Below are 26,767 nucleotides of genomic sequence, written 5' to 3'. Positions count from 1 at the left end.
TCGCTCGAGCGTCACTGAGCGCGTATGTAACAGCAGTGCTGTGGTGCCAACCCCACGAACGCCATCCTGAGGTGAAATCACGAAGCCTACGCTTAACTCATGAATATTAATCACGCCGAGTAATCTTCTAATGGCGAAGCCTGGTTTTCGAATATTAATTAGCCCCTGCTGACGTTGCGCTTTAACAGTCCAATGGCGAAGGTTCTGCTCGTGAATATTAATAAGCCTCCTACCATATTAGGATTCGTTAATTCGCTTCCGGAGGCGGGGCTTAGGCGTGTCGTGGCACCCGAGGCGCATGATGTGGGCGAGGGCAAAACCCTTCCTCGGATTTCTTTACCGACAGAGAGAACTGCGAGGAAGAGATGAGATGGGCGTGACAACGGAGTGTCTGGACTAGACTGAAAACACTCTTCTCCTGGATTAAGATCCGCGCTGGTTTCCGTGTAACTGATGACAACGGAGTGTGGCAATGCAAACCACACGACGTGATGCGCGTGCCATCCAGTTTAACACCGCGAGTGATGAATTAACAGCACGACGCCCAGTTTTACGGCCACACGGGGATTGACAAGCCAAGGATATTCAAGGCAGGGGTCTATAACATCATCAGGTGCGTATTCGGATAGTTTTCCCCCCCTTGTTTTGGCACCAAAATATTTTCCTCTTTTAATTTGATCACTCAAACAGTCTTCTCGTTATTTCAGTGTCTATGTCTAGATGCGTGCGTTCTTCTGTAGTTGGTTATTATTTTATTTCTAAGCAAATCAATAACGAATGTAATGATTTTTTATTGAAAGTGTTTTATTTAAATTATACGAATTATAATTACATTATTCTAGCCTATTTATAATAAAATAAATCAATAATGTATTTATTTTCTGCGGAATCCCTTGTGTACTTCCCAGGCCTCATATAGGCAGCTGTGAAATGGCTCGGTATAAATAAGAGCATCTCAGTTCTAGTGGGATACAAATGCAGTGATGAATCTGATGAATAACAAATAGGTCTAGTAATCTGTCCATGTAACATGCATTTTTAAAAACAGTCTTTACCCATGGATTAAAAATTTAAATGGGAGTAATGCAAGTGTGACACTTACATCAAGGTGACACCTTATAAATTAATCATTATTAAAAAAGTATAGCCAGACCTTCACATTTCATCTATAGTAGGGTAAACGTCTCGCGTGCGTGTGTGTTTCCCGGGGTGAATCAGTAGGCCTATGATTAGGCTACGTCGTGAAATTCGAATTAGACATCGAACTATAATTCGGATTGTAGAATTCGAATCTTTGGCTTCAGAGACGCAATCCGCTGCAATCTGTCGTGTGAGAGCACGGGCTGGTCCACGGGTCATGCTGTCTCGAATACGAGCAATGCAATTACATAATCCTGCTTATAGTTTCTGATGTCTCACTGTTGCTTTTTCTATTGTTTTGTTTGTCATTCAAAGAAGTTGTAAGCAAGATAGCTCAGCAATTATTTAACTAAAATTAACAAACCATCCAATTAATTAATTATAATAATAATAAAATATTTGTTTTTAATGTTCACTCAACATTCTGGGATGTATAGCTTAACCACATTGTTGTGCAATTTATATATATTTTTTATTATCTGTTCTATAAATGTTAGAGATTATTGTACAGATAGTGAAAAATGAAGGGCCTGTTGTAAATCTATACATAAGTAACATCACAGAATGTTGAGTAAACATTAAAAATGAAGAATGTATTTTTTTAAATCGTTGTTATAATTCATTCATAGTATGGTTTTGTTCATTTTAGTTAATAAATTGCTGGGCTAGATTTGCTAGTGTTTACAACTTTGAATGGCCAATAAAACAATAGATAAAGCAATAAATAGCTAGACATTCTGCTAAGAACAGCATAAATACATTTTTCAAATAATAAACAATCTGTTTGTCTCATAAACCTTCAGGTAAAGCTACAGTAATTTGTTCATGTTCAGATCAGAATACATGCTTTTCTGGTGACTAATCAATCTGATCTCATAAACCTTTCCCATTTACTTATCGTCTGACACAACATATTGAACATTCGTTTAAAAAGATGCTTTGATTGAGATGTCTCCTTCGTTCTTTGATGTGTATACTATCCAGCAAACATCTTTAAAACAATACACTACACATTTACTAGAAAAGGAGATGAGTTTTCAGTGACATATCTTGTTATTTTGAATGTCAAGTAGATCCGTTTTGTTTTAAGGAAAACGAGACAAACATGACGATTAAGAAAACGATTTTTGTTTTTCCCATTGTGAACCCTGTCTGAGATGAGACATTTCTCAATTATCATTAGTTTGAGAGGGATGCGTGCTCATTTAACCGAATAGAACATCATTTCTAAATCTAGTTATTTCTTAATACTTCTTAAAATCCCCATCAATCCCCCAGACTCTTTGTATGGATTTTTAGAAAGTGATGTTATGAGGTTGGGAAAGTGCAATGAAGTTTGCTTGTGTTGTTGAGGTGTGGGTTTACATGTCTGTTGTTTTTAGTGTACAGTAATGCTTTTGTAATAGGATTATCAGCTCTATAATGTTTGAAGTTGACACATTTGTAAAATATTCATTTTCATTCATCTGTAGTGATTGTTTATTATTACTTCACACTCACAGATTGTCTTTATCTGCTTTATAGTAATGCCCCTTGAAACTGGAATTGTTTGTAATTGTTGAAAAAAACCTTCATTATTCTTGATTTGAATCATAAACTAACGCCTTTGCAATGTCACATAGGTGACCCATATACCGTTTTGCTGACGTGCACCTGTGAATGCTGATGTGCTGTTAGAACAGGAAGGGTGTAAATGATAGAGCTTCTGCGGAGGTCCCTGCTCTGAAGGTCACTATCATGTTTCACAATCACGATACCTCAAACGGGGAGACGATGTCAACGTGTTCTCGCTCTTTCTCTCGTTCCCTCCCTTCGGTGGCTGCAGCTCTTTCAACCGCTCGTCCAGACAGGAGCAGCGGGGTCAGACAGCACTGTAGGACACTCACTCCATCATGAGTCGCACACACGCACATACACACACGCACGCACACGCACGCACACACACACACACACACACACACACACACACACACACACACACACACACACACACACACTGCAAAAGACAACAGCCATGATGACATCCATTCAACAAGCTGCCGCTGAGATAATGACATTATATTGTATAGTGAGCAACACTGTTATAGATGGTGTTTTCGCATTAATTATGCAATATGCATGCACCACTGTTGTAATGGTGCAGACTGCAGTCTATTCAGCTCACCAGAACAAATAAATGCTGTTATTCTGTTAAAAGACAAGCGCAAAAAGACAACATGGTGCTCATGTAGAACATAGTGTACTGTGTGTGCATACAAGGTTCCATATACTTCTATATTTATTCACCCTAACGATTTACAAGAAAAGCACTCAAAGATAGGAAATACATAACGTTTTTGTCTGATTTGTTTATCTTGGAAAATGCAATTGCGCAGTACAAGAGAGAATGTCACAAGACGCAAATATTAAAATTAAAACATACACTAGCATGCAAAAGTCTGGGGTCAGTTATTTCGAGCAGTTACGGTTTCCACAAAAATATTAAAGTGCCCATATTATGCTTTTTCAGCTATTACATTTCATGCAATGTGTAATAGCTGTTTGTGAATGTAAAGCAAACGGTCTGCAAAGTTTTAAAGATCAAAGTGCGAATCGATTCTGAACTGCCGAAACGAGTCATCGGTTTTTCATCAGTAATTCCAGTCTTTCTTTCGTGACTTACATGCGTAACAATGTAACACATTTGCATAATGCTCACCTATGGTTTTCATTGGCTGCTCGTGAACAACATTGTTTATTCTACTTTGAATCTACTTTGACTCGACCTCGAACACTGTAGCTGGTTCGTGTCGAGAAGATGCTGTTTTTCTGCAAATTCTCTTTGTAAAGTGTTATAAAGGATACAGATGTGAAGATTCAGTGGTGAAAATGACCACAGTGATACAACAGTAGTATAATCTTCTGACGATTTTAAACAATATAAATGGGATTTACAAAATGCTTATCCAATAATGATGGGACATTACCCACTTTATTTGGACCAACTTGCTTCTCAGAATCCCAGAAACCTGTAAGTACGATCAATTATTGATGTATATAATTTCTACCGGGTGTTCAAAACACGTCGTTTTGTGTTTTATATTGTGATGGTCTCCAGCTAACCGACTAACTCACGTTATTACGGTCTTACTGAAACACTTCTGCTAAGCAACTGTGGGCCACTATTACCTAAAACTGTCTATTTATGCAGATTGTCCATTGTTTTAACTATGAGTAATGATTAAAGGATGGAGCAAGATTTGTTTTTCAAACTTTAATGTTACATCAGTCATTCACGTTAGTGCTGGGCTAACGTATGCACGGATATTGATACAGTTCCCGCATGTGCAGCGCAATAAATTAGAAATATACACATCGGTTTGTTGATAGACATCGATGGAGGTTCGGGTTGAATAAATAGTTCTTCCAATGTTTCATCACCGGACTCGCGCTCGGATTGATATGGTAAAATCGGCGCCATCTTTAAAGTGTGTATAATCACTGAGTATTTAGAAAGTCTCCGGAGCTGAAGTTCAGTGATGGTAGTGGACGTTTCGTTTCCTGCACACGCTGTGAGCAGTAGACCAATCACAACAGACTGGGCTGTCTGACCAATCAGAGCAAAGTAGCTTGTGGAAAGGAGGGATTTAGAGAGACTGAATCTTCAGACGAGTCGTTTGAGAATCTTTGAAAAATGTGGTAATGTGTATTATGAGGAAACTAAAGTGCTTTTTGACTTTTAATGCATGTAACCCTGTTGTATGAGATCTTCTAAACAAAATTAGGAACCTTTAAATTAGCTTAATAGGGGCAGTTTAAGCAGCACAACTGTTTTCAACATTGGCAATAATACGAAATGTTAATTGAGCACCAAATTAGTGTTATGGGTAGTCAGGCTAGGGAGAGGAGATTTGCATATAAATGCAGTGAAATTACTTTAATAAAACAAAGAAGAAAATCAACAGCCAATAAACAACAGCTTTTACAATACGCAAAGACAAGAACTGACAAAACTGAATTGAAAACGCAGGCTTAAGTACATTGGGAAGGTGAGGGATTTGTCCTCTGCATTTAACCCATCCAATTTAGTGCACACACATTAGGGGAAGTGTTTCGTGAGAAACAAAACAAAATAGCAGAGGAAACCAAGGGAACAAAGAACACAGGAACTAGCTATACACAAGAACAGACACGAGAACTAAACCTGACAATTGGCATTTGATATCTGAAGGGTTAAACGACACTGAAGACGGGAGTAATGATGCTGAAAATTCAGCTTTGTTGTTTTAAATGGTTTAAAACCAGTTTTAAATTGTTAAAAATAATTCACAATATTATTGTTTCACTATATTTTTTATATAATAAATGAGCATTAGAGACTTAGGGTACATTTACACGACTAAGATGTACTGAAAACTTTGCGTTTTTTGCTTTTACAGAGGACAACGTTGTCAAAACGATCTCGTTCACACCGATCTTCGAAAACAAATAGAAATGCTGTATTATTCATGCCAGGCCAGTAGTTGGCGATGTCACTTTGTAAAGAAACACTCCGCGACTATAGACTGAAAACGTAATGTGCATGACGTCATCTCTTTCCCAAATTCATGTTTTTGTAGTCTAAATGATGACGAGATGATAACGATATGTTTTTCAACAATTGCTCTTTTAATCCTATTTTCAGGCAACCAAGATGCCGCTGTCGTGTAAATGAACGGCCAAAACACATAAAAAGTGTTTAGTTGAAATAGGTGTCGTGTAAATGCCCCCTTATTTCAAAAACATTTTAAAATTATACTGACCCAAGACATTTGAATGATAGTGTATATAAATATACAATATACAGGGTTACAATGATGGACAGTCACTCAGCAGACATTTTAAACAATATCTAATATCTATTATAACTATAAACCTCAAGTAAGGGTTAATGTACAGTCATTATTACAAAAAAAAAACGTGACAGGGTAATCGGGACATACCATCTTGAATTTATTTTGCAATAATAGCATAATGATTGTACATACTTAACCTAAAAATGTTTTATGTGGGAACATCTAAATTTCAAGATTTTATTTAAGTCAAAAATATTATTTAGCATCACTAAACCACCTAAATAAATTAGATTACACCAATAAAACTAAAGGGTTTGATCCGTTAGAAGTAGTAACAATTGTAGGTTTCCACTTTTTACTACAATTAAATAAACAATATTACTTTTATTGTGTGTAGAACAAAGAGACCACTGAGAGATTTCAAACCTGTGGAAATTGCTTGTTATACAAATATGTTTGACCATAAATTGGTGCAATTGACCAATCAGAAGCAAGTACCGGTACTCCAGAGAGCTGTGCAATCATAAACAATAAAGTGTTGACACATCATTGTATATCATTGGATTTATGAGATCACTTCAACTGACTCCTCCAGATAAAACATTCTTCTACCTATACAAATTCACTTTACAGCAGAATCTCAAATGTGTAAAAGCATAACAGAAATACTATTGTTTGCAGACAGAATAACAATGCAGACAGAAATTTTTGCAGCCCTACGAGTATTCAAGATGTGTATTTCACAAAAAAAAACGCCACTCCAACAAAGCGGCGAAATAGCTAATGATCTGCTGAAAAGCAGATATAGATTTTGACAAATTGAGTTTGGCAAGTCTGGACTCGAGTAAGCCTCATAAGTTATTCGTGAGATCATTTCCTTGTGCGTGTATATTTAGAACCCACTTCATCTGGCTCCTGATATAGACGGATGAGGCAGACTCGCTCTCTGTCTACCCCGCTCGCGCTCATACACACGGTCTCACACACCACACTCGCTCACCCCGCTGCAGAGCATTGTGGGAATGAGGAGAGAAGGTGATGGGTGATGATACAGTAAGACATCAAATCAGACCGAATGAAGGATGTGGTGATCTGAGAAGGGTAGATGAAGGGAATAAAGAAGGTGAAGTACCTGCACTATGGGACTTGAGTCTTTTAATAAAGGCACTAGAAGTAAATGAATTATTAATAAGCGGCTCAATGATGTGTAGAGAACAGTTAGAGCTTGTCATTTTATTACCGCCATGCACTATGCGCTAAAGTTGTTGTGTCTGGAAAGATCTCGTTCTCATAATGGCGCGTCTTCACCTGCATTCCTGTTCATCTTCTTTCCTATATTTCTCTCGTTCACTCTTTCCTCCCCCAGGTTGTGGGCTGATTAGAAATTGCGTGGCACAGAACAGGCAATCCATCACCCTGCCAAACCTAAGCGCACACACACACACACACACGCAATCTCTTAGTAACAGTGCTTGTTCATCTCTAGTAATCTTCTGTTATCTACAATCTGCTATTTTGTAAGCACTATATACGTAGTACACCTCTACATACCCTTCTCCATCCCTGCTCCTCTCCCCTTCATCACCTGCACCACCATGCTATTTCTATTTTTGTCCTCTCTCAATTTCCCTCCCTCTCCCTTGCTCGCCCCCTCATCCTCCAGTCCACCTCTCACCATTGCACACCCACGGTCATGCAGTGCCATAATAGCGCAGAGATTGGCTCATCTGTGCTGTCCGTCATCTTGAAACCAGTGTGATTCCTGTGATTTGCACTCAGTTTGGATTCATTTGCTGCATAAGGGACCCTGGAAGAAGGAAATGGACATATAACCAGTTGCTGTAAATGTTTTTTGCACTGCAAAGGTTTAACATAATAGTTTTATATTGGTAATTTAGTTAAACATTACACATACAGTTCTGCTAAAAAACAAACTGCACTGCAAAATGTTTATAATTAAAAAAATAAAAGTCAATAAAATTGCATTTTTTTTATTTTATTTTTAGTGCTACAGTGAGGAAGCTTCATATCACAATTTTTCCAGACAAAGTAATTGTCACGGGTTTGGTGCGGGTGAAGAAAGGCAGAGGCACAAAGCTTTTACTATAATAAACTTATACAAAACTGGTACAGGCAGAAGGGTAACATATACAAGGACAGACTGAACAGAAGCAAACTAAATACAGATACAAACGAACAGTAACAAGGTGAAGACAGGTGACACAGATAATGAGGACGATGAACAGGTGGATGATTGAGGGAGTGAGTTCAGGTGTGAAGACACAAGGGATTCTGGGAAGTGTAGTGCAGACTAAGACAGACAGGTGCAGACGAAAACTGTGACAGTAATAGAAATTAGATAGTAGATCCTTATCCTGAACAGGGTCAAGTTCAACTGATATTTATGTTTTTATGAAACATTTTCGTAGGGTATGTTTACTTTACAATTTCTTCCTTTGAGGTTTCCACGTACAGACGACACCATTCTCAAAACGATCCCCATTCACACAGATCCACGAAAACGACTAAAAACGCTGTATTCTGCCGCCAGGCCATTAGATGGCGATGAAACACTATAGACTAAACATGTAATAGGTTTGTGCATGACGTCATCCCCGTTTTCAAAAGTTTGCGTTTTCAGGCATCCAAAACGCCGTTCTCATGTAAACGAACGGACAAAACGCATACAATTTTAACGTTTTTACTTGAAAACGGTGTTGTGTAAACCGCCCCTTAGACAAGCAAATTGGCATCAAATTGCTTAATATGATGAAATGGCTTTGTTATTGTTTCATCTCATCACATTGATTGACAGCTACGAGTTACATTGCATGATTCACGGAAATTATTTAATATTTTACTTTTTTTTAAACTTTAGTTAGTGTGTAATGTTGCTGTTTGAGCATAAACAACATCTGCAAAGTTACAAAGTTCAAAGCAAAGGAAGATATTTGTTTTTAAAGAAATCGTTTTTTAAGGCCTACAACAAACGGCTGGTAGGGACTACACAACATTCCTCCTGGGTTAGTGACATCACCAACCCTAAAATTTACATAAACCCCGCCCCCGGAACACGATTTATAGATTATCATGAAAGAATATGCTAATCAATGACTAGAAGATAACCACACATAAGCTACACAAATTCATCAACTAACCATTCAGAAATGTCCTGTTGCTTCTACATGTTGTCACTTCTTCTTGAGTCTCTCCATTATTGTCTGACTCCGGTTTGAACATAAACATTGAAATTTTCAGTGCATGTCTGTGTGAGGCAAAAGTACACAAGCTGTTGAAGCTCCGCCCCAAGTGCCGGGAGCAGCAGCTCATTTGCATTTAAAGGGACAGACACAAAACGGTGTGTTTTTGCTCACCCTCAAAATGTGACAACTTTAACATGCTATGTAAACATATCTGTGGGGTATTTTGAAGTAAAACTTCACATACACACCCTGGGGACATCAAAGACTTACTTTACATTTTGTGAAAAAGGCATTATACCACCCCTTTAACATTTCTATCGTAAAACAGCTGTCAAATATTAATTCTTTAGTTTAGCTAGGTCTTATCTCACACTTTTTGACTGTTAACTGAACTGTCGCGCTGGATATTGATACAATGGGGAAAAAAACGGCATTTAGATATTTTTTATATTATCTCATAATTTGGCAGCAGGAATATTAGGCTGCTGTCACTTTAAAACCTGATGCACGAATCCATTATACTGTTACACAAGCGTTTTCTTTCTCAACTGTTTACGTTCACTTTAAACATAACTGAATGGATTACATGAATACTGGTCAAGACATTGACATTATTTTGTGTGTATTTGACTGTTTAAGTGCAATAAGCTGCAAAAAATAACAAGATTTTGTACTGAGAGGCGGCTTTATATGTGCGCACTTTGGGCGTGAGCACAAAATCTGCGGGAATGTGTAAAATTATGCACAATACATGCAATCCCACAATGAAAATGAAAGCTCTGTAAAACCAAAAATATTCATCCGGAGCAAATGAAAAGAGCGAGTGAGGAGAGGCGGTTTGTGTGTCAAATCGCTGTCGGAGAGATGAGAAACTGAATTGTTATTATCATTTTTTGACAGTAGTCTTTTTCGCTGAACATAGCACATACCAAACCGTACTGAAACCGAGACCCTAAAACTGTGATAAAAACCGAAACGTGAGAAATTTGAACAGTTACACCCCTAATGGGCATCGGGCAGACAGACAGACAGACAGACAGATAGATAGATAGATAGATAGATAGATAGATAGATAGATAGATAGATAGATAGATAGATAGATAGATAGATAGATAGATAGATAGATAGATAGATAGATAGATAGATAGATAGATAGATAGATAGATAGATAGATAGATATCAATGTTTCCCCCCAAATGACACACATTAGGCACTTAAAGTAATGACCACACCAATTTGTCCAACAGTCAGTATCGAACCATTGAAATGCCACTGCCACTGCTGTGACTGTGTTTCCAAGTCTATATGAAAAACAACAATAAAGTCCTTTGCACTGGAGCACTTGACTGTGTGTTTGCAGAGAGGTTGTTACTCTCCTGGGATTGGTTAAATCTCCTGTTTGCGACAGGTTGTCGATTGATGGTTGGCTGCTTGTTGACTTCAAAACACTGCAGAGACAGCCACACTATCTCAGGCTGTTCTCACAGGATCTGCCGTTACATAAATACATAACAGCTGATCCATGATACGCCTGTTATTGTTTGTTACAGGTGAAGTAACTGGTGTGGGGGAAGGGTCGGGAAGCAGATAATAATCATGCCGCTTTTCCATTTCCCTCTCCCTATTGCGCTTATTAGATAAAGTTGTCATTTCACTGTGAGAAAAGCAAATATGAACAATGATCTCATTCTTCCCTTCGCTCTCTCTCTCTCTCTCTCATAGCTGCGTGTTGTTCTTGTGGATATGGTTTTGGAAGGGAGCTCCGAAGCTCTTTGCCCTCCTCCGTCCCTGGAGCTGCGCCCATCATGCAACAAAAACCAGCCGTCTCCTCCTCTGGGATCAGGATCTCAGTCCCATGATGCTCTCTGCCCTGAGGACAAGGAGCCAATCAAGTACGGGGAGCTGATAGTACTGGGGTAAGACAAAGTCCACAGCAACCCCTGAGGGATTCATTGTAATATCAAAAGGATGAAATTAAGGTTAAGCTATCTATATATCTCTCTCTCTCTCTCTCTCTATATATATATATATATATATATATATATATATATATAAAAGTATAGGCTCACCTAGGCTGCATTTATTTGATACAAAAAAACAATATTATGAAATATTAGTACAATTTAAAATAACTGTTTTCTATTTCCTGTGATGCAAAGCTGAATTATCCGCATCATTACTCCAGTCTTCAGTGTCACATGATCTTTCATAAATCATTCTGATATGCTGATTTGCTGCTCTAAGTAAATGGGTTCAATGTAGCAAAGTATCTTCACAATAAAAAGAGAAAGTCATACAGACATGATGTCATTTACCACAGAAAATAATTTCAACTCGTTTCGACTTGTTTTTTTTTAAGCAAACATTGTTGTAGCCTTTACAGTAGGACAGGAAGTAAAGTCTAATTATAAAAAAATATATTAAAATGCACATACAAACAGTAGAGCCACGACACCTAAACATTGTGCATGTTAACATAGAATTGACTACTAACCTATATAACTAAGTTATATCCATTATTACATCATGATTATGTAAAGCTGCTAAACCCTGTAACTTTGATGATATGCTGAAGGATAAAGGAAAAGTTGGCGATGAAGTTAAATCACCTTAAACAAAGACGATGGTTTAGACGAGTAATACATTTTTTCAATTTATGGATTCGTTTTATAAAATAAAAAAACCATCTCAACTCTCTGTACTCTCTTGCGTTAGATATCCATTGTAAGTGCATTAAAATGGTAATTCATCAAAATGATTAATATTACACCACAGTTTGTTGAGTCCAGAATATGCATTGCTGCGAATAAAAGGAAATCATAAAATGATTCCAAAGAGATGTTGCAGATTAAGCATTTAATGGATTGTGTCTGAACATATTTAGTTCTGATTAAATGAAAGCGTTGACATCAGCAACATCACTGAGGTCTAACTGTACCCACACGAGTTAGAACTGTACGACACCGTCTCAGATTCCTCAAGTCCATTTATCTAAATTACAGCTCCTCCACTCAGCCAGCGTTTTGCTGAATGCAGGAGTTCAGTGGGAGTTCAAGGGTAAAATTACCCTCAAATAAATATGACTTCAATTAACATCTTTTCTCGCGGATGAATGAACGCCGCGTCATCCGGGCCAATTGGTTCCCCTGGTGTACCTGCAGCCGGTTTTCCTGCCTTATCTTTAGATTTCAGCTGCGGATGCAAAACACTTCATTTGACTGCCAACAAAGATGTCATTCAAATCACACAGCCGTGGAGCAGAGCAGTGAATGCTTCCAGTGCAAGGAAGGGGAAGAAGGTTTAACCCTTGAGCTACTAGAAGTGGGAAAGAGAAAGCACATAGTGGTGTTTGTATTGACAAAATTTGACAAAAATGTTTGTTGACAGACTGTGATGATAATAAGAAATGTTTCTTGAGCAGCAAATCGGCATATTAGAATGATTTCTGAAGGATCATGTGACGCTGAAGACTGGAGTAATGATCAGCTTTGCCTCACAGGAATACATTTTGCTTTTGGGAAACTCAGCCTTGGGCAAATTAGCGCGAGAACGCAATTCCAGAAAAGCACCGACGGGAGTGGAAAGTTCTGCCCGTGACGACGTGCAAATGAAAGAACACAGACGCAGCCGGATCATTTCCATAATGACCAACGCAATCTTACAAGAGCAGTAATTAGTGTCTGGTTTAAGACAATGCTTTTTTGGGCACAAATACAAGCAAATTGTCTAGTGCAAACCTTAGTAAATCACCTTGCTTGATTAATTTAATTACTCTCCTCCCATAAATGTTACCTCTGAAAATTTTGTAGGAAACTCCTACAAATGCATATGCAATAAGGTCAGCTGCAAAAATAACACTATCCGTGCCTTTTCAGCGCTAATTTCTCACTGCGTGTCTTTAGTAAATCCTGACAGTAGTTTTTTAACGGCATAAGAGGGTTTGCTGGTGCAAGCTGTTAGTAAATCTGGCCCTAAATATTATATTTCAGTAAGGGTAGAATAGACAAAAAATTAGCAAAATTTAAAAGACAATATCATCACAAGTAGGGATACACCGATATGAACATTTTGTCCGATAACCCTTTGTATTTGAAAGCCGATAACCGATATATTGGCGATAAATCAAAATACAAATTCTTTATAATTTTTGAGAGCCTGATTTATAAAAAAACAAACATTTTACCATTAAAAGCCATGACCCAAAGCACACAATTATAATGTTCTCATTATAATTGTATGTAGCCTATATGACTTTACCTTATTTTCCTTTTTGAAGTGATTTAAATCATATTTCAAGCCATTCAAAACCATCTTGGCGAACAGTGCGCATCTAAAGTGTCTCAGCTGAAGGAAATAATCCATTATTTATCGGCTTTAATATATCGGCCAAATTTTCTTACCGATAGCGGTGAACGTTAAAAATTAACATATATCGGCCGATACCAATATGGTGGCCAATATATCGTGTATCCCTAATCACAAGATACTACAGCTGAAGAAAAAAAAAAACCTGTAAAAATTAACACTGCCTCCCAGTGAGATGAAAGGAGATATAGAGAGCTCATTTAAGTGTCTGGACTATTGATCGTTGTCTAGATGAATTATAAGATGGCTTCGCCTCCTCATTGACAGACTCTCAAAGGCCTGCATCAGCCATTTTGTGGACGGCTCATGACTCCTGTCATAGTATCGACGGAGAGATAGATTAATGCCATTTAATTATTTTTAAGTACACGCCAATGCTCTTAAGTGAAAACAAGTCGTCCATGCGTAGTTTTTTGTTGTTGTCATCCCCAAGACAACAGTCTGTCCTCAATCTGTCAGATCTATCAGAATCAGACAGAGTGCTGCTTCTAAATTAAGCATTCAAATGTGTTTTCATTAATTCATTTTTTACTGTTCAAAGCATTTGCAAAGCTTATATTGTACTATTGTGGTTTTGCTACCCGCAGGCATAATGGTTCACTAGCTAGCGGGGACAAGGGCCGCAGGAGGAGTCGGCTGGCCCTTTACAAACGGCCCAAAGCCAACGGCGTCAAACCTGATGTCATCCACAATGTCTCCACACCTCTGGTGTCCAAGGTAAAAGCTTTTGCATAAAGTCCTTCCTATTTCTATGTCTGGTTATAAAAATATAAAAGTGTTTAAAGTTAAATTGCCCCCTATTATGCTATTTTAGAGGCTCCTAATTTAGTTTTGAAGGTCTCTTACAATAGGTTTACATGCATCCAAGGACAAAAAACAAACACATAATATACATTGCAGCATCATCTCTTTTCTCAGTGTCCGAAATGATTCAATCAAGGATCAAGTCTCTCTAAACTCCTCAATTCCAAGAGCCTACTCTTCTCTGATTGGTGAGACGGCCCAGTCTGTTGTGATTGGTCTACTCTGCTCTGATTGGTCAGATGGCTCAGTCTGTTGTGATTGGTCTACTCTGCTCTGATTGATCAGATGACCCAGTCTGTTGTGATTGGTCTACTCTGCTCTGATTGGTCAGACGGCTCAGTCTGTTGTGATTGGTCTACTCTGCTCTGATTGATCAGATGACCCAGTCTGTTGTGTTTGGTCTACTCTGCTCTGATTGGTCAGATGGCCCAGTCTGTTGTGATTGGTCTACTCTGCTCTGATTGATCAGATGACCCAGTCTGTTGTGTTTGGTCTACTGTGCTCTGATTGGTCAGATGGCCCAGTCTGTTGTGATTGGTCTACTCTGCTCTGATTGGTCAGACGGCTCAGTCTGTTGTGATTGGTCTACTCTGCTCTGATTGGTCAGACGGCTCAGTCTGTTGTGATTGGTCTACTCTGCTCTGATTGGTCAGATGGCCGTCTGTTGTGATTGGTCTTCTCTCCTCTGATTGGTTCATGACGCTCAACATGAACCACACTCTTCCAGGCTTCATCAGCTACCGCTTCAGCGTTTGAGGGTGAAAGTATTTTTTGTACACGGGCAATGAAGACCATGCAAATCTGTTCCAAACCTACGTAGGTTCGTACAGGAAGTTAGACTGGAATTACTGACGGCTCGTTTCAGAAGACAATAACTCCATTTATACTTTGATATTTAAAACAGACCTTTTACATTCACAAACAGTGATATTACACACTGCATAAAAGGTTATATCCGAAAAAGCATAATAGGGGCACTTTAATGTATTAATACTAACACTATATCTATATCTCATAGAAAAACTTTTTTTTTTATTAGAATTTTTTATGGCTTCCGAAAGATGTAAAATCTGCTCCAGCATAAGTGTCCTCTTAACTCACCCACAAAATGCTGTAAGAGTCATTGCATAACATTGCATCCAACCGAGTGTTTTGCTAATCTATTGCATAAGGTTAGGGAACCTGAAAGTACCTTATGTTCCTCTGACTTGTTAAAGTATGCATAATGCAACAAAGGCCATTAGTCAAAGAGTTGTTTGTTTGTGTGTGTGTGTGTGTGTGTGTGTGTGTGTGTGTGTGTGTAGGCTCTAAGCAACAAAAGCCAACACAGCATCTCCTACACACTGTCCCGGAGTCATTCTGTTATAGTGGAGTATACACACGACCCCAACACCGACATGTTCCAGGTGAGCAAAAGAGGATCTTTCATTTCACATCAACTGCCTGCTCACATCCAGTTATTGAGTTCATGTCTACAAATATATTTAAACTAACTTAATACTGTCTTAGTGGTGGATGTCTTTACCTTCCTATATATTTGGCCTCAATGACGTACGTCTTCGTTTTTTTAAAAACAAATGTTCATCCAAAAATTGACATTTCGTCACCATTTATTCACCATCATGTCATTCCAAATCTGAATTACTTTCTTTCTTCCTTTATTAGAGACACGGAAAAGAAGCCATTTTTAATAATGTATTGGTTAGTGATGCATCAGTATTAAAAAATCAGGCTGATAATAAACCAGTCATTTTGTTACGACTGATACAGTGAGAACAATAATAGTCAATATTTTAATTTTTAATTTTTCTTAAAAATGAAGACCAAAAAATAAAATCAATATTGTAGATACCTTACTGTATGAAAGATTGATGTTCATTTGAAATTTGCTGAAGATTATGTTTAACACTGTTATTAATTAGCAATAATACTAATTAAATTTAAGTAAGCATTAAGGTGTCAGAAATCAAAGAGTGAAAATAGGAGAAAATGAACATGGACATTAATATAATTGATAGCAATAACTTAACAGAAAGGTCTTGGTAGTTAACACTGGTTAATACATTAACCAACGAGCAACACAATTGTTACAGTATTTATTATTCTTTGTTAATGTTAGTTCATGTTAGCTCAGCAGGTCCATTAAATAATATTAACAGATACAACTTTTGATTTAAATAATGCATTAGTAAATAATTTAAATTTACTACGATACTCACCAAGTCTACATTTATTTGATAAAAAATACAGAAACGGTAATATTATGAAATATTATATATGTGTCCCTGGATCACAAAACCAGTCATATGTCGCACGGGTATATTTGTATAACAATACATTGTATTGGTCAAAATTATCGGTCAAAATGTTTATTTTATGCCAAAAATTTCCTACCGTAAATATATAAAAAATTCTTTTTGTGAGTGAATGCAACAATATCACGAAAATAAGTGGACAACTTTAAAGGCGATTTTCTCAATATTTAGATTTTTTTGCACCCTCAGCTTCCAGATTTTCAAATAGTTGTATCTCGGCCAAATATTCTCCTAACCATACATCAATGGAAAGCTTATTTATTCAGCTTTCAGATGGTGTATAAATCTCAATTTCATAAAATTGACCCATGTGACTGGTTTTGTGGTCCAGGGTCACATATTTAAATATGTTCAGATGTAACTTATTACTGTGATGGCAACAAAAAATGTTTCTGAATAATATCTCTCAAAACAAAAAATCCTTGCAACGGTAGTGTATATACTGTGCATACCTAGTAGTGCGTGTTGTTATTTTCCAGGAAATGACAGTGAATGGGGATGCTTTCAAGCTTCAACACATCATAAAAGTAGTTATTTAAAATGCACGGAAAAGAGAAACCAGAACATTATGAAACTTTTTTTTGTGTGTTCCATGAACGAAAGAAAAGCATATGGGTAAGTAAATAATGAGACGAATCCTTTAATATTTGACTTACTCTTCTTGTCAATGTGTCTTTAGATCGGCCGTTCCACAGAGAGCATGATAGACTTCGTGGTGACAGACACAGCAGGCAGTGGCACTGGAGGACAAGGGCAGGGGGGCGCAAACGGAGAGGGAGGACAGTCGGCCCAGAGCACCATCTCCCGCTACGCCTGCCGCATCATGTGTGAGCGCAGTGCTCCGTACACGGCGCGAATATATGCAGCGGGCTTTGACTCTTCCAAAAACATCTTCCTTGGGGTGAGTCATAACACGGCCTACTGAGTCATAACCACGATTTCTAATGCAGAATCTTTGCCAAAGTATAGAAGACAACTCAGCTCAATATGATTATTTACACTGATATCAAAGAAAGTCACACAGACGATGAGGACTCATTATTTTCCTACTGTTTTGCATGTTGAAGTCTGTTTGTGTTGCCTTAAGGGGATAATTCACCCACAAATGAAAATTCTGTCATCATTTACTCACCATCATGTCGTTCCGAACCTGTAAGGCTTTCTTTCATCTTCGGAAATGATGGCAGAATTTTCATTTTTGGGTGAACTATGCCTTTAATAGGCAATGAGAATTAGGGTGTGTTCACACTTGGCAGGTTTGGTGAAAACGAACTCTGGTGTGATTGCTCTTTTAGTGCGGTTCATTTGAATGTGTGAACGCCGCCATCCGAACCCTGGTGTGCACCAAACAAGCGGACCGAGTCGAGACCCACGGAACCAAAGACATCTAAACGAACCAAAAACAGGATGTGATGTCACAATATGTGACCTTAAAAGGGATAGAATGATCAAGCATACATGTACTTTATCCGAAATCGCCCCCTATACCCTTAAATAGGGAAATATTTCAGAGGATAGCCATTTGTATAGTGGTGTCCGAAACCATAGTGGAAATTATCGTGTGCACTCATTGAATCCTATTGTGCACCGCAATAACGAGTGTACAAACGATGTACACTCAACAGCTACAAAATACCCATAATGCACTGACACGGTTGTGCCGAATGAATTCCCGCATCTCTTTTTGGTAGTAAAAGAACCAAGAGAACTGAATTACAAGTGTAAACACTTACTTAGTCACTTCAGTTCACAGAATGTGAGGAAAATTTAAAAAATATAAATAATTTTAGTGGATATCTTATAATGGATATCTTGTACAATAACCTTTTGAATAACTTTTTTTAATTGATATATCACTTGTAACAATGTTAAAGGCGGATGTATTGTTAAATAAAATGAATACATTTTAACCCAATTCTAACATTGTCCTGAAAAATTGTAAGAGTTTGTATCTGTACATGTGGTTGCCAGTCAGAAGAAACCACCTGAAATATCTAAATACAATTTTGTTTTATTAAAATGTTAATAAATATATTACAATATTAATTTAAAAATGTTGTTTTCCAAGACCTGAAAGTTATTGGAATTTCTATAGTGGATATAAATTTTTCTAGTTGTCTGTCGGTTGAGAGTTGCTTAGAAAAGTATAGCACACCTCTCCTCTACAAGCATGAGTGTCATTGCTGTCCATAGTTCAAACAGTGTTTGCTGGGTTACTTAGTGCAAAGGGTTTGTTTAAACAGGTTTGTTGCCTTAGCAAACACTGCTAATTACGTTCAGTAGGTCTATATTTACAACATTAATTGATGCATTTACATCACAGACTGATATTAACATCAGTGTAAACATTCTCAGTGTAGCTTGGGCTATGTGTAATCTTTGCAGATAAAGGTTTTTGCTTGTTTATTGAGAAGCAACCAGTGAACGCAGATAAAATCATCCATCATTCATGTTCTCGCAACCATAGATATATATATACAGTAGCGGTGTGAGAAACGAGATTGAGTTCACGAGATGAGATTTTTACAGCATTTTTAAGAAATCCTCAATGACTAAATACATGACTAGAAAAATAGTCTGCATTCTCAATTCTGAGTGTGAATTGTCATATGCAGTAAAAGACAACAATACTCAAGCACTGTTTTGCCACAAACTCAACTGATTTGATACAAACTCCTGTATGATTTTACGAGTCTCTTCAGACCTTAGAACATTAGGCCGTGTAAAGCGTTTTTAGCCAGCTGAAAACGTCTAGCTATGTGCGCTTGAGAGCGTTTTGGCAGCGCAGTTTTTTTTTTTCAGTTGAGACGCTTCGTTGCTATGATACAGAATATCCGTTGGTAGGTGTGGTATTAGTCCCGCCCCTCCTCCACTGTGATTGGACGGTTGGGTAAAAAGTGACAGTGATGAGCACTGCGTTTTGAACATTCTTCAACTTTTGGCGACCTGTAAAAAATGCCTAACGTTCAGCGCTTCAGCGTGAAAAAGACGCTCAGCGCCTCGTTACACTCATGCCGTTTTAAAAAATGTGGCGCTCCCATTGAAAACAATTGAAAAAACATGACAGCCGCGTGAAAAAACGCTTTGGCGGATCAATATTCAAAGTTAAAATAGAGACCAAATGTTTATTCAAGCATGATACAGAGCTAAGAGATGTTTACAACTACACAGTCCAGCCTAAGATAGCTTTCATATTGGGAGATATTTACATGCATCAGGGAGCCGCTTTCAAAAATGCAGGTTATTGAAATTGCGTTTGAATACGCGCTCGCGTTTTACTTTTGCATTAGATTTTCGTACTCTGTGAATAGGGAGCGGCAGTGCTGAGCATGCATTCTACAAAACAAGACTTTAGTCAGGGTGCTTTCACACCTGCCTCATTTAGTTCGGTTGAATCGCACTAGAGTTCGTTGTCCCCCTTGGTGCGGTTCGTTTGGGCAGGTGTGAATGCAATCGCACTCGGGTGCGCACCAAAAGCGGACCAAACTAGCGTACTACGGTGTGCTTTCAAGCGAACTCTGTAGCGGTTCGTTTGTGGTGAGAACGTGATCCGACCTCGACTGCCAAAAGAACTGCGCATTTTTGGACTAAACCAGCTGCAATAGTCAGCTGCGCTGTGCATTGAGATGAGGACTAATGTTTGTTGACAGTTTGCACTTTTGCATAGCATCTCGTGGACAAACTTGAAGTTGTGAGGAACTCCAGAGTTGGAGCTACAAAGTATAATTTTTCGCCCTTGGTCCGGCTCTGTTGTGCAATGAATCCTCCGCCATGGTTTTGTCACTTACTCTCGTCATGTGATCAGTGAACTCTGATTCCTGCTGCACTACGTACGACTCTGCAGCTCGTGCTGGATGGGAATGAAGCGACCATTATACAACTGAATTAAATGCTTTTTATTTCTATAAAAAGCAAAACAACAACAGTGAAGGCGTAATGTAAACGTAGCGGTGGCATATTCTATCCTAATCGCGAGACAGATTTTCACCTCGAAATCTCGTGACATTTTAAGTCATTAGCGGATGTTTCTATGGGCCTTCCTATGCAAGCTGTCCGCCATATTGGAACAGTCAAAGCCAGTCGATGAACATTCAAGAGCAAATTGAAAATCGAATCAAATTGATTTGATCAGCAAAATGAATCAATGTATGATTATCTATTAAAAATTTACCATAGTATAAAAACCTGTAATATTGAGTTAATACATTATAAAAACACAAACCTGTCAAAGGTTATCTTATTTCTTTGGGAATTTAAATCACGGCTGTTTCAAGACCAGAAGCCGCCCAATATTGTGGCGTCATTGATTCTTACTTGTTAGTGACGACACGCTGACCATTCCAAGATGGCGATGTGCCGACGTGTCTGGAGCGGTCGAATGTGGCATCTACGTATACATATCTATGCTCACAACCACCAGGCATTGAAACACAAGAACATGCAGATACAAAAAAAAAAGTGCTGAATTCTGAAGAGACATATCATTCATTACAAACAGCAGGCACATTATGGAGGTTTACACTTCCCGCTGTCACAGACTGAGATGCTTAAGAACAAAATGACTAATTTCCCACCAGGTCACATCGCTACTCACATTTAATGCGCTTGATTAAACGATCAGTGAGTGTATGAGACTCAAAGCGACAGTTCACACAAAAATAAAAATTCTGCCATTATCTAATCACCCTCATGTCGTTCCAAATCTGTTTGACTTCTTGAACACAAAACAAGATATGACAAAGGGGAGCTGGAGCGCTGCTGGTATCCCTTGTATCCTCTGGTGCTTAAAGGGTTAAATGTTCATAAGAAAGAATTGGAAAAAAATCCCAGTCCAGGCACTCAGTAGGATGCAAAAGGATATTATATTTTGGGCTAAAGCATTAAAACACCAATGCGTATCGGCCCACTGGCCTTCATCAGGGTGTTGGTAACAAACAGACAGAATCAAGCAATATATATAGTTGGATTGATTTCAGGTGTGCCACTCTGGCACTTGCAACACAATTTTTTGGCCACTAGAGGCAATAGTTCAGGTAATGTCTAATGCCAAAAGTTAAACCATACAAATACAAGGCAAAATAAGAGATCTCCAAGTGGAAAAATAGGAGTGACACCAAACATCTACTCCACACAATATGCCCCAAAAGTCCATAGATGTGAATAGGCTAGTTACCCATCATAATTCTACATTCATAGTCAAGATGGTTCTTAAACAACATGAGAAAAAAATGGGCATTGCATTCAAAGACTAGTCAACATTCACAAACAACAATACACTGTCCCTACTACAATTACAAAAAAGGTGAGAGGTCAAAATCTTCATTGAGACCTGGATGACTAGTGGCCCTCAAGGAATAGATCCAATATGTCTCCCTTTGTTCAAGGCGTTTGCTTATATCCCCACCCATCAAGGCGAATATTTTATCATTTGCATTCTACTGAGTGGCTGGACTTGGATTTTTTTCCAATTCTTTCTTACAAAACAAGATATTTTGAAGAATGTCGTCCGTTCAATTAAAGTCAATGGGGTCCAAGATAAAACTGAACCCTGTTGACTTTCATCGTATAGACAAAAAAAAAAATGACACAAGGTTGTAGTAAGTAAGAATATCTTCCATATCTTGCTTTAATCCATTAGTATTTGTATGCTTTCATTCCAGGCCTTTTCAAATTGTGACCTTAATATTTCCTTTGACCTTGATAGTAGCCAATTCAATAGGGAAGACGCTTCGCTTTTACTCTGAGAAATATGCGGACACCTCGAGGACGCTAACGGTCCAGTTGACGGCAGTGATGCATGACATATCAACACACGGCTTCGGCCTCATACAAATGTCCTTGACAGGCTCTCTGCCCACTGCTGTTCTGCGGAGGTGGAAAGAGAACGAGAGAGAAAGAATGGATACTGTATTCCAGTCGGTATAAATATTTCAGACTCCCACTTTATAATGCAGCTCCAAGTAGTAGGTGTGTTGTGTAATAGCCAGTGGCTATAAACGGAGAGCCCACAGTGTCTGTCTGTGCATTATAATCCTCTAAGCTTGGTTAGTCAGTGATTTATTATGTAACACACGACTTATATTACAAACAGAACCGTTATTAATCTGACAATAAGCCACGACACGTTTTGAGTTCATCTCGATACTTTAGAGATGAGTGAAATCCTCGTGATGTGCTTGATTTCCAGGAGCGAGCTGCTAAATGGAGGACCTCAGATGGTTTGATGGATGGACTAACAACCAATGGGGTGCTGGTAATGCACCCAGCAGGGGAGTTCGTATCTGAGCCCGCTCCTGGGGTGTGGAGGGAAATCTCAGTGTGTGGGAATGTGTTCGCCCTTCGAGAGACACGGTCCGCCCAGCAGAGAGGAAAACTGGTGAGAATTTGCTTTAATATCAGTTATGAATCGGCAGAAAAAATGTTTAAAAGGTACACTGTGGTGACACATACACTACCGTTCAAAAGTTTGGGGTCAGTAAGATTTCTTTTGAAAGGAATTAATACTTTTATTCAGCAAGGATGCATTAAATTGATCAAAAGTGACTTTTGTAAGACACTGTAAAATTCTATATCAAATAAATGCTGAACTTTGTATTTAATTAAAGAATCCTGAAAAAAATTATCAAGGATTCCACAAAAATATGAAGCAGCATAACTGTTTTCAACATTGATAATTGTAATAAATGTTTCTTGAGCAGCAAATCATCATATTAGAATGACTTCTGGAGGATCATGTGACACTGAAGACTGGAGTAATGATGCTGAAAATTCAGCTTTGATCACAGGAATAAATTACATTTTAAGATATAATCAAATAGAAACCATTGTAGCGGTAATTGTAAATAAATTGTAATTATTTATATTTCACAATATTACTGTTTTTACTGTATTTTGATCAAATAAGTGGAGCCTTGGTGAGCAGTAGAGACTTAAAAAAAAAAAAAACTTTAAAAAAAAGTTCAGACCACAAACTTTTGACCAGTAGTGTATATAAACCAACTACAAAATTCTTAGGGTGGCATTTCAACTATCTATCTATGGCCTATAAACGTTCAAACGTAAAGGATTTTGAAACATTGCTTAATCCAAGGTAAAAGAGCCCAAGAAAGGAAAATCTTGTCAAAGTTTGATTTTCTACATTTAAAAGTCAGTCGTCATTTTAGTTCTGCTTTCTTACATACACATTTGAATTTCACTTTAGCGTCCCGTTTGCTACATCAGACTCAGGAATTCAATTAGAATTTAATTCTCAATATCTATGATTTCTGTAGAACTGTTTTTCTTGAACTGATACAAAGCAAACACCCAAGGATGTAAGACTACAATTTAACACCACATCGAACATGACAACTCTGAATAAGGCAAGAACAGAGTTTTGAGTAAAGATCTGTTCATTTCTAACAAAAATTAAACCAAAAATATTTCATAGTGTATCTTTAAGTTTATATAAATCAGACATGTTTGACATTAAACGTGCACTGTGTAACTTTTGGCCCTCTAGTGGTTAAAAAACAAAACTGCATGCATTTTGCAGAAGAACATTGTTTTGGTTGTGCTTCGGCACTGTGTGGATGAATATGGTTATCCACTGCTCATAAAACATTCACTACTAGACTTCGGAGACATAACCAGTTTAGATGGAAAGGGTCTCAAACTGACTAGCTGAAGACGTTACTGTAGCTTTACCCATTAACAGACAGTACTTCATTAAAAATATATATTCCAGCGCAGCGCTACAACAACCATAATGAAATGCGCCTTCACAATAGATAACGCTTGCTTTACAATGAACTCTGTTAGAGAGCGACATATGGCAGTTTATCTTTTCAATAAAATACCTTCCTCACCTGTTAAATAATAAAATCGCCATCTCCACAATGCTCTTACATTTCAAATCCGTTTTCGCCATCCCCGAAAAGACAAGACAATGTTGATTCTTGTTTTAATACTATTTTTTATATCTCTTTTTTATTTCAATTGACTTTAAAAAGCTTTGTGTCTGAAGTAACATGGCTCCATCATCTGTTAAATGGCACAAATGATCAAATGAGTTGGATATTATGGCACAGTATGTGCCAGTTTCAGGCTTAAAATGTCAGTTCACCCAAAGATGTACATTCTGTCATCAACTTTTTTCCCTGTGTGTGTCTTTACCTCACAGGTAGAGAACGAGTCAAACATGCTGCAGGATGGTTCTCTCATCGATCTCTGCGGGGCCACTCTGCTCTGGCGGACCCCTAGCGGCCTCCGTCACACCCCGACTCTCAAACAGCTGGAGTCTCTACGTCAGGAACTAAACGCAGCCCGTCCCCAGTGCCCCGTGGGCTTCAACACGCTCGCCTTCCCCAGCCTGGCACAGCGCGCCACCATCGACAAGAAACAGCCCTGGGTCTATATGAACTGCGGACACGTGCACGGATACCACAACTGGGGGTTTCGGAAGGAGAAAGCGGGATCCTCCGCGGTGGCATTAACCGGAGGTGGAGGCACGGCTCCGGCTACGACCGGAGATCGCGAGTGTCCCATGTGCAGAGGGGTCGGTCCCTACGTGCCCCTCTGGCTCGGGTGCGAAGGGGGCCTGTACCTGGACGCGGGGCCCCCGACACATGCGTTCTGCCCCTGCGGTCACGTGTGCTCGGAAAAGACGGTGCAAGGCTGGAGTCAGATCCCACTGCCGCACGGAACGCATGCCTTCCACGCTGCTTGTCCTTTCTGTGGAACGTGGCTGACCGGGGAACAAGGCCACATCAAACTCATCTTCCAAGGGCCCGTCGACTGAGAGGAACCGTGAGATGTTGAGACTGAATTACAGAAACTGAGAGTTTGGACTGTGGAGGATGGACACAAAATGAAGAGCTTGTGAAAAAGGCAAGGATGACAAAAAGGGAATATACTTTGCTATGCGATGGAGAATGTGTAAATAAAAGTGATGAAATAAAAGGTGAAAACATGGAACCGTTGTGTGTAAGAAGATGTGAATGGAACACATTTGCATATGCGATATCTTCTTGGAAAGCCTTCATTTATGTAATGTGTAATATGTTGACAACGCAACTGCAGTCAGCGTTCAGAAACTGGGTTAAACATATCTGGGTCACGTTTCACACCCTATATCAGGAGGGGGAAAGTATTATAGGAGCATTGAGACTGCATTGTGATATTTAAGAAATTAAAAATAGGAAAAGCACATTTCCCAAAGCCCCAATTTCTCATTACTGTGAGTCCAGAAATTTGAATTAAAGTTTAGACCCATTCTTCTCAATTAATTCTCAGACCGTTATAGTCCTTTTAACTTTATTACAATAAGCAAATGCGGGGGGAAATGAAATAAAAAGCATTTTAGTTAAATCAGGAAAAAAATGAGGGCAACACTAATACCATGAAGTGCATATACTTGAGAATGAATGAAATTAAGAATTTATGAAATCCATGTTTGTACTATTTTTTATTTATTTTTACATATATAGTGGACAACTGTCTTGAGAATAATGTGAAACCTGAAATTGATGTCATCATTTACTCACCCATCATGTCATTCCAAACCCATATGACTTTGATTCATCTTTGAAACACAAAATAAGTGATTTTTAATGAAATATGATCTGCCCCTGCACTGAAAGTCCAGGTAACCAAACATTAGAAGATCCAAAAAATGTCATAAAGACTTCATAAAACAAATCCGTATGAATCAAGCAGTTTAATCTTGAGAAGTCTTGAGAAGAGATATGGTTGCTCTATATGACGAACAGATTTATTTTAGGCTATTATTTACATATAAACAAAAAAATTATATAGTTTCATTTGAAATATGTTAATTTGTGTTTCAAAGATTAACCAAAGTCTAATGGGTTTGGTACAACCTGAGAGTAAATGAAGACATTTTTAGGTGAATATCCCTTTAAGAGTCCTAAAAATAGCTTATGCTTATTTCTTTCTTCTATGGTGTGAAATCTGACCCAGACAAGCTCTTGATAGTGAAACTCACATAATCAGCTATGCAAAATTTTGTGCTAGAGAGAAAGCGAGAAAAAATAAAGAGGAAAAAGACAAAGCTATCAACCAGCGATCAGCTCTCAGCCAGAAAACAAGTTTAAATTTAGCATCCATGTGTGTGTGTGTGCGTGTG

General features: G+C 38.3%; 1 protein-coding gene across 1 annotated transcript; it reads left to right on the top strand.

Annotated features, from left to right (window-relative positions):
- Positions 1 to 261: 261 nt before the first annotated feature.
- On the top strand, positions 262 to 26,667 carry peli3 (pellino E3 ubiquitin protein ligase family member 3). Its single transcript, XM_079594977.1, has 7 exons — positions 262 to 613; positions 10,880 to 11,073; positions 14,110 to 14,239; positions 15,631 to 15,732; positions 17,321 to 17,542; positions 22,829 to 23,017; positions 24,803 to 26,667. Exons 2-7 carry the CDS (start codon positions 10,901 to 10,903, stop codon positions 25,418 to 25,420), a joined length of 1,434 nt encoding a protein of 477 aa, XP_079451103.1. The 5' UTR covers positions 262 to 613; positions 10,880 to 10,900; the 3' UTR covers positions 25,421 to 26,667.
- Positions 26,668 to 26,767: the final 100 nt, after the last annotated feature.

Source organism: Phoxinus phoxinus (genome assembly GCF_949152265.1).
Source record: "Phoxinus phoxinus genome assembly, chromosome: 2".
NCBI classification, from domain to species: domain Eukaryota; kingdom Metazoa; phylum Chordata; class Actinopteri; order Cypriniformes; family Leuciscidae; genus Phoxinus; species Phoxinus phoxinus.
Note: the sequence above shows the minus strand (reverse complement) of the source record. Positions and strands in the feature narration are given on the sequence as shown.